Raw genomic sequence first — 16645 nt, forward strand, 5'->3', positions numbered from 1 at the left:
GTGCTCTTGACAGTTTTCCCTGTACTGGATTCAAAGAATAAACTGATCATCTTTGAGTTACTATAGATGTGGAGAAACAGCCACTAGTCAAGAATTCCCTCATTGAATCTGCAGACATAATACTGTCCAAAGTAAGGACACAAATACAGATTAAGACAACCTATTTATGCCACGACATAGTAGGCTTTTCCTTAATATTACTGTTTCAGTAGGTCAGTAAAATGATCATAACCAGTTGTCTAAAGACATATGCTCCAATGTGTTAAACTGTGGGATTGTTGATGTGATCAGCAGTGTCTAATAATTGGCTAAGTTTTGGAAGCTGTGTTGACATTCCTATATATTTGTAGTTAATATTGTTTCTTCTTGGATTTCTAGTGGGGTTGAAAACCTCCATAGTCTTCTAGCCAACATAAGATTTTTATTTTGAGAGGAAAAGTTTTGGGCGCATGGTTTTGAGATGGCTTTGAATCTAAAGCCAAGACACTGCCAGATGTAAAAATTATTATTCTTATAAGTAAGAATAGATGACAGAGGTTTCCATTTGTAAAACAAAGATGATGGACTTGGTGTTAAATCACTTCTACTTTATAAATTACAAAATAGTAATAGTTGTTTACTATTATAGCTGAGATAAAATAGTCTTTTAATTGGACAGAAAGAAGGAATGTAGTAGATAGTCCTGGGACTGATTATAGTTGATGTTAATTCTGTTTCCCTGTGAGGTGTTGTGAATAAGAAAGAGTCAGCACACAAGTGATGTACTATAAAACTTCCCAGCTTATTTTGTAAAATAAAGGAGTGCTGATTGCCTGAGTTTATAAAGGGGTGATAGACTGGAAAGTGGGGAGAGTGTAGAAGAAACTTAAAGGAGTGGACACAGAGTAGGAGGAAGAAGAAAAGTAGAGCAGAAGCACATTGCCCAGAGAAACTGCAGGTTCTAGGGGGCCTCACATTAGTGGAAGATAGTAGTGTAGTGACTAGTAGATCTGCCCAATCTATGCACACAGCATGCACTCATATTAATTGAGATGTCTTTTAAATTGAGGGGCATATTTGTGTTGCAGATTTATTGCAACACATTACTATGTATGCATAATATTCTCATGTAGACTTGTTTACCTATGTGTTCAGAGACTTCAAATGTTCTCCTATTATGCCCACATTGCATTGAGGTATGTTCTTCATTCATAGCCAGCATAATGGATTGGACACTTTTTCCTTAAAGATTTCTTTGAAGTATCTGTGTTAGAAGTAGTTCACAAACTTACATCCATATGATGGAAACTTATGGGTTGACACCATTATCTACAAATTATTTCCAGTTGGTTTAGAACAAGGTTGCAACATAGTGAAGGACTTTTCAACCTTCCTTATAGAATAAGTCATACTTTAATACTTTTCAGGGATTAATCATTGATATAATTCAGGACAATAAAGCAAACCTTTCTCTTTCTTGCTCACTAAAAGGAACAGTAAAATGCAGCCCTTTAAATCAATTGCAATCATTGCTTAGATAAGAAGTAAAGTAAAGGAAACAAATAACTGTAATGGGAATACACATTCATATTTACTGTTTCAGCTCTAAAATCTATCAACATTCAATGTTTTCCCTTTTACTTTTTTATAACATGTGCAGTGATTTCCCAATAGGTGGCAGAATCCTGTATATACTTTGTCTCCAGCTTCTCTTGTAACACATAGTCAATCTCCTATCATATTTTCATTGCCTACAGACATTGACCAACTAATACAGGCTTGGGAGGTAACCATTTCTGTGTTTGGGCTCTTGGCATTTAAGCCATTGATCCTCCTTTAAATTTGGTATCGCTGTTCCGGTTGTGTCCAGTGTTTGTAAAATAGGAAAAGACTTGGGTTGTTTTTGAGAATATAGGTCAATATCTTCCCCTGATGCCTTCATCATTTTCCCCTAAATTTCATCATGGTACTTTTCTTGTCTCACAGGAATATGAACCTAAATACCCAAATGTTGGGAAATATCTAGTACCTATACATTTATGGACATGTCCTGGATATAAGAACTGTAATTTTACAGCTGAACATCTTCTCACACCTATTAAACTTAACACATTTTTTTCTTTATTTGTAATTCCTGATAACATTCTACTACCCATGAACTTGTTATAACCCTTTGATTTTGGCCAGGCTGTATTACAAAATTTCTGAGAAATCAAGGTTTCATAAGCTCATATTTCAATCAAGCTTCTTATTTCAATGCTATTCACTTCTAAATTTTATTTGACTGTTGATCAAGAAAAGCTGAATATTAACATATTTTCTTGTACTTCCAAACACTCTTGCTCTTTCATTTGTAGAAGAATTTCAATTCATCTAGGGGTACAGTGGCATTTTCACAGACTATGGGTTTTAATTCTGTTTTGAAATCTTCATTGACCATACCTGGATCCACACTGGAACTTTGAAATCTTGATTTAATACTTTTCAAAAGCATATCTTTTTTCTCTGTAGGCAAAAGACCATACATTGAATTAGTTTCTATTTTTAAATCATTGAAGTTTGGGGGGATTAAGTAAGATGTTTATATAGTGCGATATCTAGAGCAGCATTGCTTGCCATAGCATATATTAGATTTTCACTATTTTATTTAGATATCTTTGTAAATTCTTTCCTAGCAAACAAAGGAAATAGTTTGCATTTTTCATTGTGAGTCCTTCAGCTAGGTCCTCATTTCTTTTTCAGATGTCAGATAAATGTGTTATTTATCTCTCTTGGAAGGATGCTTTTTGTCCCAATGGCAGTGCTTGTCTTATAAAAGAAAAATATCTAGAATGTAGACTTTCATTATTATTTAAACCCAGGACAACCATGTCCTATGGATGCCTTGTTCACTATTATGTTGTGTATGAACAAATTTCCCACAGCAAATGCACTGGACCTTTTGAGACCACATACCTATAGTAGATGATACACAGTATACTTGCTTCAACTGTATCTCTATAAAAACTGTATCTCTATAAAAGACCTCAGAGTTCTCTAGGTATAGGATGATCTAGTGTAGTACAATCGTAAGTATTAGAACCAATATTGGTTGTATCTTTCTCCATTCCCCTATAGGTTGTGCCTCACCTTTAATGATTAAGTACTTGTTTATTCACAAGGTATTCACATTTTTTTTAAACACCAAGATCCCTATAATAACATGCCTTGCATCTGGATATTGTATGATTTTGTTCATGTCTGTGACCAATATTAATTAAATATCAGTGAAGGTTTCTACAGGGATTGTAAAATCGGTGCCACTAAGATAGGAAATTTTCTTGCTCATTGAGCTTTTCCCCAGGAACTTAAACCTTCAAAGCCATGTTGTTCTTTCTATTTCAACATGATCTAACTGAGTCTGAAATTGAATTTCAGAGTATTACCCTAGAATTGGAACCTGCTCCCTGAGTATCATCATTCCACTTGGTTGGCTTCATGATCAGTTATCCCAGCTGTTCCTTAGCATTTGATATTTTAGTGAAAATTTACCTAGCCTTCCAGATGTCACATTCATTTTTGGGTGAACCTAGCACACCATTTTTTCTACATTCTCCTCTATATATCCCATCTTGATTTCATTATCTCTTTCCAGAAATCAACCTAAATAACAGTGTAAATCATTCAGATCAGTCAAAGACGTTTCCACCTCTCAAAGATCACATCATACCACTGGTCTCAGCAAATCTGATGAAGAACAGAGACAAATTCAAATTATTTCTGTATTTGGGCCTCTCTAAACTACTAATAATAGTATTGTAACTTGGTCCATGAACAGATCTGCTATTACACAATAGTTTTTTTTTTTTCATGGATATCCTTTTGCTATTGTTCTCCAATCTCTGCTAATTATAAGGAAACATGCCTGGAAAGAGTTAACTGTTCTCAGTGTCTGTGAGTCAGTGGATCCATAGGAATATCTTTATATTGCCTTGGCCCGTGCTGAATGCAAAGACATAATACTGTCTTTCCAGGTCAGTGGTACCCACATTTCCCCAAGAATGTCCTTATCCATTTGAATCCAGAGTTGGTTCTGAAGAACTCTCTTTTAATTTAAAATCTTCTGTACTTCAACATTGGAGATACAATCTATTCCCTAAACATCATAAAACATCATAAGTTTTTTTTTTCTTTCCAATACTGTACCTAAAATGCATTCTAGACCCAAATATCTAACCACTATTTTCCTGTTCTTATTTCTTCTCATTTGAATATATTTTGAATGAGGGTTTTAAAGTTTTATTACAAAAGAGTACTACTCACAACGGGTAACTAGTTCCATCCTCCCATATTTGTAAAATTGTAAGCTAACATCTTCCCCCACCCCTTTTTCCTTTAAATTCTTGATAAGTATTGTGCATAACCGAATCTCTCTTTGTTTGATTTTTCTTTTGTTTTTTAATTCATCCTTCATTCCTCTGGGAAAATCCCATATAGGAATGCAAACAAGCCTCCATTAAATATTTAATCTTCAACTCTGAAGGCATATGAATGCTTATTGTAATTTCTTCTAATTTGTGCATTATGATTTACTTGAAATTATTTTAATATTTAGTGAGCCATGCATTTGAAGTGCATCTCCATGTTACTGAAACAGTGAAGATTCACCAATGAGGCTTATGAGCTGATGCTATGTGGTTAAGGATTGCCACACTGTCCACATCCTTCTACAAGGACATACAACTCAGATATATGATCCTTCATTACATGATTCATAATTTCTCAGCGACTGCATGCAACTTATGTAACAGAAAGGAAGCACTTCTTTTCATATCACACATGAAAAGGTGTAGTTATTGAGTTTAAGCTGCACAGATGGCTTATCATCACATTGATCATCCTCACATAGCTTATGGGTGAAAGTAGCTAATGGATTCTCCCCTAGTAATTCTTGGTAGACTACAGAAATTGTATTCACCTTACTGAGGGACCCACAAAGGACCAGTGTTTCCAAGGAAGTCAACTTTTGTGAGCCAGCATATTTATTTGGTAATTCTCATACAATTATGGGTAAGAGGTTAATGAATTGAGCCTTGATGATTAAAAGTTAGATGGCTGTATATCTATATATTCCTCTGCATCATGGGTATGCACACACATGATTCAATATAGAGCTCTATCATTAACTTGAATATGAATCAACATTGTTAAAGTTATTTCAGTAATTCATATAAAAGCAACTCCAGCTTTTTAAAACTGCATTGTCTAAAGCTCTACCAGTAAAAGAAGAGAATATAGGGACAAAATATGAATAAAATCATCTACAAACATTCATTCCAAACTGCTTATATGATAGCCATACTGCATCCATTGAAGACATCTAAATTTAGTGGATGGTCTCTTGTCAGAAAGAACTTTGTCAAGAATGTACATGAGTTAGTGGTTTTTATTTTTGTGGCCTATATACATCATATATATATATATATATATATATATATATATATATATATATATATATATATATATATATATAATATTTTCATGAAGACATAGAACAATAAATTACAGTTCATGACCCTCACCAAAAAATGTCATTTTTCTCTGTCTACTGGGATGCCTTTACCTCCCATACAATCTTGGTTTTTATATTAACCTCACACATATATCAACATGTAATTGTTTCTATGTTAAAACTTCAATCCGCTGGGCATGGTGGCGCACGCCTTTAATCCCAGCACTCGGGAGGCAGAGGCAGGCGGTTTTCTGAGATCAAGACCAGTCTGGTCTACAAAGTGAGCTCCAGGACAGCCAGAGCTATAAAAAAAAAAAAAACAAAAAAAAAAAAACAAAACAAAACAAACAAACAAAAAAAAAAACAAAACCTTCAATCCAAGAAGAAAAAAATCATGGTACCTGTTGTTCTGCATTATATCAGTTAAAATATTAATTTTATGCTGAATTCACCTCATGGCCTAAAAATGAAAATTATATAATTTGGAGTAGAATTAAACATTATATGGGGAAGATAAATAAAAGGTGGAGTGGAATGTAGGGAAAGAGAAGACAGAGAAAATGGAAGAGGGAAAGGGCACAGAGAAAAGGGAATAATAAGGAATGAGGAACAGAAACACATGGCCTAGAACAAACTCAAGTTCTAAATGGTTTCATAGATGTAGAAGATGTTAGTTTAGTGGTAGATCTGCCCAATTTTGCCACACAGCATGTATTCATATTAATTGAGTTGTGTTTTCATTGCTAGGCTATATTTGGTTTGGAGATTGACCACAACAAAATGGAGCAAACATATTGATTTCATTTCAACTAATCTGAGATAAAAATTCACTGCCTCCAAACCCCTGAATGGGTTTGGTCATCGATATAGGCTGAAGCAGCATGAATTTGAAGGTGGCTGGGTTTGAGGGGCCTACAGAGAATGGCAGAGAGGTATCTCCCTCCACTGGATGGATGAGAGCCTTTCTGTGTTCTCTTTCCCTAACCTTCATTCCACACACTGCCTTCCCCATTCCAAACAATGACATAGACAATATGGCTCTTTTTACATTTAGCTCATCCCTTTGAATAAGAATCAGGAAATAAAGGTACAAAGTATTACAGACCAGGTAACTCATTGTTATAAAGGCAGAAATCTAACCATTTGATACTTAAAGATGGGGAATTTCACATGCAGTTCACAACTAGATAGGGAATATTAGTAACTGACTCCAAGCAGAGAGAACAGTGATATACACCAGCTATCAACCAGTAGAGAGTATAAAAGATAGATATTCTAATAGGTATTGCATAAATGTCTGTATTTCAAAGTATAGAACACAACAAATAGATGGTATAACAGAATAGCAGCTTTAGGCAGAGAGCTTAACAAATAAAATGTAGCTTCTTACTATTGAGAGATATTAGTGAAATGTTTAATTAATTGCCTTAAAATGACATAATGATATATTTCACTAATAAGTCTTACAAGATAATCATATTTTGACTAATGTGGAATCCATGGGAATTTTGAATTTAAAACCTGGTTTGACAAGGTGCCTCTATGAGCAGGTATAGATACACATGCGAATCTATTTCAAAAAATCTGCAGGAGACTCATATTCTCTAATGTAGCTCAATGGTAATTTAGGGTTACTATCCAGGCATGACAAATTAGAAAAGTCTAAATAGGCTAAAATGTGTTTATTTTTGAGTATTGTGGTTTTATTGTTTCTCTAGGACAGAGGACAAGTTACAGGTTTTTCTGCTTACAGGTTGAAGGATATGCTGACTTTGGAAAAAATGCTTTGTCTTTGTGTTTTTGGAAATTTGATTAAGGTATTTACACCTTCCAGAGTTATATAGAACATATTTACTCTATGAGGGCGACTCCCAGAAAAACAAGATTCTAGAAAAGAAAAGAAAAAAAAGGTTATTGATGATATTAAACTTTTGTTTTGAGATTTATAAATTGCAGTATATAAACCTTTGGTGAATTTCATCATCAGACATGATGAACTGACCTGCCTGAACTCCTTTTTTTAAATATTAATAGATATTTTCTTTATTTACATTTCAAATGCTATCCCAAATGTTCCCTATATGTTTTCCTCACCCTGGTCCCCTAGCCACCCACTTCCACTACTTGGCCGTGGTGTTCTCCTGTATTGGAACATGTAACGTTTGCAAGAACTAGGGCCCTCTCTTCCCAATGATGGCCAACTAGGCCATCTTCTGCTACATAAGGAGCTAGAGACACAAGTTCTGGGAGTACTGGTTAGTTCATATTGTTATTCCACCTATAGGAATGCAGACCCCTTCAGCTCTTGGGTACTTTCTCTAGCTCCTCCACTGGGGGCCCTGTGTTACATCCTATAGACTACTGTGAGCATCCACTTCTGTATTTGCCAAGCACTGGCATAGCCTCATATGATACAGCTATATCAGGGTCCCTGCAGCAAAACTGTGTTGACATATTCAATAGTGTCAGGATTTGGTAGCTGATTATGGAAAGGATCCCTGGGTGAGGTAGTCTCTGGATATTCCATCCTTTCATCTTAGCTCCGAACTTTCTGTCTCTGTAACTCCTTTAATTGGTATTTTGTTCCCTATTCTAAGGAGGAATGAAGTATCCACGCTTTGGTCTTCCTTCTTCTTGATTTTCTTGTGTTTTTCAAATTGCATCTTCGGTAGTCTAAGTTTCTAGGCTAATATCCATTGATCAGTGAGTGCATATATAGTGACTTCCTTTGTGATTGGGTTACCTCACTAAGGATAATACCCTCCAGATATATCCAGGGAAGCTATATCAGGGTCCTTTCAGCAAACGCTTGTAAGTGTATGCAATGGTGTCATCGTTTGGAGGCTAATTATGGGATGGATCCCTGGATATGGCAGTCTCTAGATGGTCCAACCTTTTGTCTCATCTCTAAACTTTGTCTCTGTAACTCCTTCCATGGGTGATTGTTTCCAATTCTAAGAAGGGGAAAAGTGTCCATACTTTGGTCGTCATTCTTCTTCAGTTTCATGTGTTTTGCAAATTAAATCTTATATTTCGCTATACTAAGTTTCTGGGCTAATATCCACTTATCAGTGAGTACATATCATTTGAGTTCTTTTGTGATTGTGTTACCTCACTCAGGATGATGCCCTCCAGGTCCATCCATTTGCCTAGGAATTCATAAATTCATTCTTTTTAATAGCTGAGTAGTACTCCATTGTGTAAATGTACCACATTTTCTGTATCCATTCCTCTGTTGAGGGGCATCTGGGTTCTTTCCAGCTTCTGGCTATTATAAATAAGGCTGCTATGAACATAGTGGAGCATGTGTCCTTCTTTCCGGTTGGGACATCTTCTGGATATATGCCCAGGAGAGGTATTGCTCCACTGTTGGTGGGAGTGCAAGCTTATACAACCACTCTGGAAATCAGTCTGGTGGTTCCTCAGAAAATTGGACATAGTACTACCGGAGGATCCCACAATACCTCTCCTGAGGAGTGTTCTTCTTTCTCCATATCCTCGACAGCATCTGTGGTCTTCTGAATTTTTATTTTAACCATTCTGGCTGGTGTGAGGTAGAATTTCAAGATGGTTTGATTTGCATTTCCCTGATGATTAAGGACATTGAACATTTTTTTCAGGTGCTTCTCAGCCATTCAGTATTCCTCAGTTGAAAATTCTTTGTTTAGCTCTGCACCCCATTTTTAATGGGGTTATTTGAATTTCTGGAGTCCAACTTATTGAGCTCTTTGTATATATTGGACAATAGTCCCCTATCAGGTTTAGAATTGGTAAAAATCCTTTCCCAATCTGTTGGTGGCCTTTTTGTCTTGTTGACAGTGTTTTTTTTTTTCTCTCTCTTAGAGAAGCTTTGCAATTTTATGAGGTCTCATTTGTAGATTCTTGATTTTACAGCACAAGCCATGGGTGTTCTGTTTAGGAATTATTCCTCTGTGCCCATATCTGCGAGGCTTTTCCCCACTTTCTCCTCTATACGTTTCAGTGTCTATGGTTTTATGTGGATATCTTTGATCCAATTAGACTTGAGCTTTGTACAAGGAGATAAGAATGAATTAATTTGCATTCCTCTACATGATAAAAGCCAGTTGTGCCAGCACCATTTGTTGAAAATGCTGTCTTTTCCACACTGGATGGTTTTAGCTCCCTTGTCAAAGATCAAGTGACCATAGGTGTGTGGGTTCATTTCTAGGTCTTAAATTCTATTCCATTGGTTTACTTTTCTGTCGTTATACCAGTACCATGCCGTTTTTATCATAATAGTTCTGTAGTAAAGCTTTAGGTCAGGAATGGTGATTCCACCAGAGGTTCTTTTATCCTTGAGAAGAGTTTTTGCTATCCTAGGTTTTTTGTTATTCCAGATGAATTTGCACATTTCTCTTTCTAATTCGTTGAAGAATTGAGTTGGGATTTTGATGGGGATTGCATTGAATCTGTAGATTGCTTTTGGCAAGATAACCATTTATACAATGTTGAAACTGCCAATCCATAAGCATGGGAGATCTTTCCATCTTCTGAGATCTTCTTTAATTTCTTTCTTCAGAGATTTGAAGTTCTTATACTTTCTAAGTTACAAAATAGTAATAGTTGTATTCAGTTATATCTGAGATAAAATACTCTTTTAATTGGACAGGAAGGGGAAAGTGTTTTGGATAGTCAGGGGACTGATTATATTTCATGTTAATTCTTTTCTCCTATGAGGGGTTGCAGAGAAGGAGTGAGTCAGCACTCAGGTGTTTTCTAGTAAACTTTCACAGCTTAAGATGTAAAATAAAGGAGAGGTGATGACTGAGCAGATAAAGAGATGGTTGGAAAGTTGTAGGAGAGAAGAAGGAAAAATGGAAGAGGGAGAAAATGAAGAGGAAGAGGAAAAAGAAGAAAAGCAGAGCAGAAACCCATGAACTGGAGAAACCTCAAGTTCTAATGGGTCTCATAGATGTGGAAGAAAGTAGTTTAATGGTATGGCAAATCTGCACAATCTACGTGCAGAGCATATATTCATATTAAATGAGTTGTCTTTTCATTACTGGGACATATTTCTGTTGGAGATTTAGTGCAACACATTACTATGCATGCATACCACATTCTTCTGTACAGTTGGTTACTAATCTCTTCACAGAAATCAAATACTCTCCCATGCATGGCCACATTAAATTGAGGTATGTCTTTCATTCACAGCCAGCATAATGGATTAGATACATTTTCATTAAATATTTTTCTGAAGTATCTGTGTTAAATGCAGCCAACAAACTTCCATCTAGGTAATGAAATCTTATGCATTGACAAATTATCTACAAAGTATTTCCAGTGGTTTTTGAATGAGATATTGACATGGTAAAGTACTTTTCATCCTACCCTGTGGAAGAAGTCATCCTTTAACATTTTTCAGGGATTGATCATAGTTATAATTACAGAACATAAAGCTAACATTTTTCATTTGTGCTCACTAAAAAGGACAGTAAACTATAGCCCTTTAAATCAATTACAACCATTGCTTAGGTAAGAAGTAAGGTAAAGGAAACAAAAGACTCTAATGAGTATTCTCATTAATATTTACCACTTCAGCTCTAGAATATATTAACATTCAAATTTTTCCCTTTTACTTTTTCATAACATATGCAGGGATTTCCCAAGAGGTGGCAGAATCCTCTAAGCACTTTGTCTCCTGTTTCTCTTGTAACACATATTCAATCTCCTATCACATTTCCTTTGCCTACAGACACTGATCAACTAATTCAGGCTTGGGAAGTAACCATTTCTGTGGTAGAACTCTTGGCATATAAGCTATTTTCCTCCTTTAAATTTGGTATCTTTGTTCTGGTTATGTCCTATATTTGTAAAATAGGCAAAGCCTTGGGTTGTTTTTTAGGGTATTTATCAATATCTTCCCCTGAAACCTTTATCCTGTCTTGTCTCACCAGAATATGAAACTGTGCACCCAAATTTGGGAAAAATCTTGTCCCCACACATTTTTGAACAGTCTATATTTCAAAATTTCTGGAAATCAAAGTTATATAAATTTCTTTTTTTTCAATCAAGCCTCCTATTTCAACGCCATTTAGTTCCAAATATTATTTGGCGTTTGATTAAGCAGAGTTGAATATTAATATATTTTCTGGTACTTCCAAACACTCTTCTTCTTTCACCTATAGCAGATTTTCATCGCATCTAGGGAAACAGTACATCAGGGAAATCAGAATAATACCATTAAATTATATTACACTCTTTTTAATAGACCATGGATTATATTTATATTTATATTTTGAAATATTCATTGACCATACCTAGATCCACACTGGAACTTTGAAAAATTGATTGAATATTTTTCAACAGCAACACTTTTGTCCCTGTAGGCAAAAGACCATACACTGAATTAGTTTCACTTTATATCATTGAGGATGGGAGGATTGAGTAAGATGTTTATCTATTGCCATGTCTAGAACAAAGCTGCTTGGCATAGCATATATTAGATATTCATAATTTTAGTGAGGTATTTTTGACTGCAAATTCTTTCCTAGCTAACAAAGGGAAACAGGTTGCATTTTTTTCATTTTGAGGCCTCCTGGCAGGTCCTTAATTCATTTTCTGATGTCTGGAAAATGTGTTGTTTATCTTTCTTGGACCTATGCACTTTGTACCATTGGTAGTTCTTGTCTCATAAAATAAATACACCTTGAATGTAGACTTTCATTCTGATTTATATGTAGGACAATCATTGCCCTAGAGAAGCCTTGTTCACTATTGTGTTGCAAATAAACAAATTTCCCACAATAAACGCACCAGACTTTTTGAGACCAGGTACCGATAGCAGATTGTACACAATATATTTACAAAGGACCATATTACCTACAACTAGGCCTCTAAACACGTAAACCTCAGAGTTCTCTAGTTGTAGGATGATCTAGTGTAGTACCGTGATACATATTAGAACCAATATCAGTTGTATCCCTCTCCATTCCACCACTGGTTGTGCCTCAGCTTTTAATGGTCTAAGTTTTTGTTTATTCACAAGGAATTCACATTTTCAAACACCAAGATCCCTATCACAACATGCCTTACATCTGAATATCATATGATTTATTCATGGATGTGACCAATATTAATTAAATATCAGTAAATGTTTCTACAGAGATTGTAGAATCTTTGCCAATAAGATAGGAATTTTCCTTGCTTATCTACCTTTTTCCTCAGGAACTTAAAGCTGCAAAGCCATGTTGTTCTTTCTATTTCAGCATGGTCTAATTGAGTCTCAATTTGGATTCCAGAGTATTACTCTTGAATTGACACCTTCTCTCTGAGTATCATCATTCCATTTGGTAGGCTTCATGGATCAGTAATCCCAGATGGTACATAGCATTTGATATTTTAGTGAAAATTTCCCTAAGATGCTAGATGTCACATTCATTTTTTTGGTGAACCCAACAGATCATTTCTCTACATTCTCCTCTATCTATCCCATCTTGATTGCATTAACACTTTTCAGAATTCAACCTAAATAACAGTATAAGTCATCCATATCTGTCAAAGCCATTCCACCTCTCAAAGATCATATTGCACCAATGGTCTCAGCAAATCTAAAGAAGTTCAGTGACAGCATCAAATTATCTCTGTATTTTGGATACTCAAAACAACTTATAAACAGCACTGTAACCTGGGCACTGAACAGATCTGCTGTGATATGTTTTTTTGATGCCTATCCTATTATTCTCCAATCTCAGGTATTATAAGGAAACATGCCTGGAAATAATGGGGCCCCAGTGTCCGTGAATCACTCATTCCATATGGATGTCTTTATATTACCTTAACCCATATTGAATGCATAGTCATATTACTGTGTCTCCAGTTCTGTGGTACCCACATTTTCCCAAGAATTTTAATGCCCTGTTGTGTCCAGAGTCTGATTCTGATTAACTTCATTTTAATTTAAAAATCTTTTGAACTTCATCATTGGAGACACAATCTATTTCCTAAACATCATAACTTTTTGGTTTTCCAATACTGAACCAGAATTATAAGCTATATCCAAATATCCAAGCACTGTTACCCTGTGATCTTGTTTGTTCTCATTTGAATATATTTTGAACATGTGTTATAAAGTTTTATTCCAATAGTGTGCTTCTTTGCAACTGGTAACTTTTTCCCTCCTTTCATATATGTGAAATTATAAGCTAACATCTTCCCCCACCACATTTTCCTTCAAACCCTTGATTACTATTGATTAGCAGTATCCCTCTTTGTTAGATTTTTGTTTTGTTTTTTCTTTAATCATTCTTCGTTCCTTTGGGAAAATTTCTTGTGGGAATGCCAACAAGCCTCCTTTAAATGTTTTATCTTCAACAGTGAAGGCATATGACTGTTTGCTGTCGTTTCTTCTAATTTGTGCATTATGATTTACTTGCAATTATTTCAATAGATAGTGAGCCATGCATTTGAAATACATCTCCATGTTACTGAAACTGTTAAGATTCCCCAATCAGGCCTAATGTTATGTGAAGTATTGCCACAATCACAACATCTCTCTATAAGAACACACAACTCTGAGATATATCATCCTTCATTACATGATTCATAACTCATCACCAACTGCATGCAACTTATGTTACAGAAAGGAGGCACTTCTTTTCATATCATATGTGAAAAGGTATAGTTATTGAGTTTAAGCTGCACAGATGACTTATGTTCACACTGACAATCCTGACACAGCATATTTTTAAAAGTAGTTAATGTTTGCTCTCCAAATAGCTCTTGGTAGACCAAAGAAATTTTATTCACCTTACTGGAGGACCCACAAATGACCAGAGACTCCAAGGAAATCAACTTTTGTGTACCAGAGTTTATTTGGTACTTCTCATACAATTATGGGTAATAGGTTAATTGATTTAGCTTCGATGTAAAAGTTAGATAGCTCTATATCTATATATTCCTCTGCATCATGGGTATGGACACACATGATTCAATGTAGAGCTCTATCATTAACTTGAATGGGAATCAACATTGTTAAATTTGTTTCAGTAATTCATATAATGCAACTCTAGCTTTTTAAAACACCATTGTCTAAAGCTCCACCAGCAAAAAAAAAAAAAAAAAAAAAAAAAAAAAAATACTATGGTGAAAATATATGAATAAAGACATTCAGAAACATTCATTCTCTACTGTTAATATGATGAGCATACTGCATCCATTGATGACATCCAGATTTATTGAATGAGCTCTTGTCAGGGAGAACTTTGGCAAGAATGTACATGAGTTTGTGGTTTTTATTTTTGTGTCCTATATACATAATATATAGGGATGAATTTACTTAAGATATTTTCATGAAGACATATCATAATAGATTGTGGTTCCTGACCCACACCAAAAAAAAAAAATCATTTTCTCTGTCTTTTGGATTGCCTGTAACTCCCAGACTATCATGGTTTATATATTAGCATCACACATATATCACAGTGTACTTATACTATGTTTAGTTTTCACTCTGAAAAGAGAAAAAATCGTGGTATCTGTTGTTCTGCATTATATAATTTAAAATATTAATTTTATGTTGCATTCACCTCATGGCTTAATAATGATAATTATAATTTGGAGAAGAATGAAACACTACCTTGGGCAGATAAAGAGACGGTAGAGCAGAAAGTTGGGAAAGAGAAGAAGCAGAACATGGAAAGGGTAAAGACCCAGAGGAAGAGGCAAAAGAAAAAAAGGAGCAGAAAGATATGGCCTGGAGAAACTGCAAGTTCTAAAGGGTCTAAAAGAAGTGGAAGATTGTAGTGTAGTGGTAGATCTGCATAAACTAGGGGCACAGCATGTATGCATATTGATTGAGATGTGTTTTCATTGCCGGACCATTTTTGAGTTGCAGATTTATCACAATAAAGTGGAGCCAAACTTATTGATTTGAACTCAACTAATCTGAGATAAAAATTCTCTGCCCCCAAACCACTAAATGGGGCTTGTGCAGCGATATAGGCTGTAGTAGGATGGATTTGTAGGTGGCTATTTTTGAGAGGCCTAGAGAATGGCAGAGAGGCATCTACATTGGAGAAAGCCTTTCTGTGAGCTTCCCCTTATCCTTCACTCCCTACCCTCTCTCCCCTACCCCAATCAGTTACACAGAGAATGTGTGTCTTTGTACATCCTTCCCTGTGAATAAAGAATCAGGAAACAAAGTACTAAGTGCTCTGGACCAGGTAACTCATTAATTTAAAGACAGAAATATAAATTTTTGATACTTAATTATGGAAAATTTCACCTGCAGTTCAGAACTAGAAAGGAAATATTAGTCACTGACTCATATTTGGTCTAACATGGGCTCCATGGGAATTTTGGGTTTAAATCCTGGTTTGACAAGCTGCCTCTTATAAGCAGGTATGATAGATGTGTGGATCAATATCATAAACTTTTCAGGAAAATCATATTTTATAACATGGACTCCATTGTTCCGGGACCCGCCTAACTTAGGAAATTAGTCTGAACAGGTGAGAGGGTGCGCCAGAGAACCGGACAGCTTCTAGGACAGGCAGAAGCACAGAGCCACTGAGGAAGCACCCTTTGCGGGCCGTAGACAGCCGGCCACCCTCCTGACCGGAGGACAGGTGTCCGCCCAGCTTGGGAGGCAGACTCAGCCTCAGCAGCAGTGGTCGCCATCTTGTTCCGGGTCCCGCCGAACTTAGGAAATTAGTCTGAACAGGTGAGAGGGTGTGCCAGAGAACTGGACAGCTTCTGGGACAGGCAGAAGCACAGACCACTGAGGCAGCACCCTTTGGGGGCAGCAGACAGCCGGCCACCGTCCGGACCAGAGGACAGGTGTCCGCCTGGCTCGGGAGGCAGCCTCAGCCTCAGGAGCAGCGGTCGCCATCTTGGTTCCGGGACTACAAGGAACTTAGGAATTTAGTCTGCACAGGTGAGAGTCTGCACCACAGAAGCTGACAGCTTCTTGGAACTGCCAAAGCAACACAGCTTCTGAGAAAGGTCCTGTTTTGGGAATTCTTCTTCAGCCAGGAGGAGGTCCAAATACAAGATATCTGCGCACCTTCCCTGTAAGAGAGCTTGCCAGCAGAGAGTGCTCTGAGCACTGAAACTCAGAGGAGAGAATCTGTCTCCCAGGTCTGCTGATAGACAGTAACAGATCACCAGAAGAACAATCTCTAAACAGAGTCAACTATAACTACTAACTCCAGA

General features: G+C 36.2%; 1 protein-coding gene across 1 annotated transcript in view; it reads right to left on the reverse strand.

The window, feature by feature from the left end:
- Positions 1 to 16645, reverse strand: part of Skint6 (selection and upkeep of intraepithelial T cells 6) — a 482358-nt gene that overhangs the window by 385598 nt on the left and 80115 nt on the right. Inside the window, exons 5-6 of the mRNA NM_001103199.1 lie at positions 11752 to 11814; positions 2422 to 2484 (exon numbers count right to left, since the gene is read on the reverse strand). Of these exons, the coding sequence (NP_001096669.1) occupies positions 2422 to 2484; positions 11752 to 11814 (126 nt within the window). The remainder of the gene's footprint in view (positions 1 to 2421; positions 2485 to 11751; positions 11815 to 16645) is intronic.

This window comes from Mus musculus, chromosome 4, assembly GCF_000001635.26.
Source record: "Mus musculus strain C57BL/6J chromosome 4, GRCm38.p6 C57BL/6J".
Classification (NCBI taxonomy): Eukaryota; Metazoa; Chordata; class Mammalia; order Rodentia; family Muridae; genus Mus; species Mus musculus.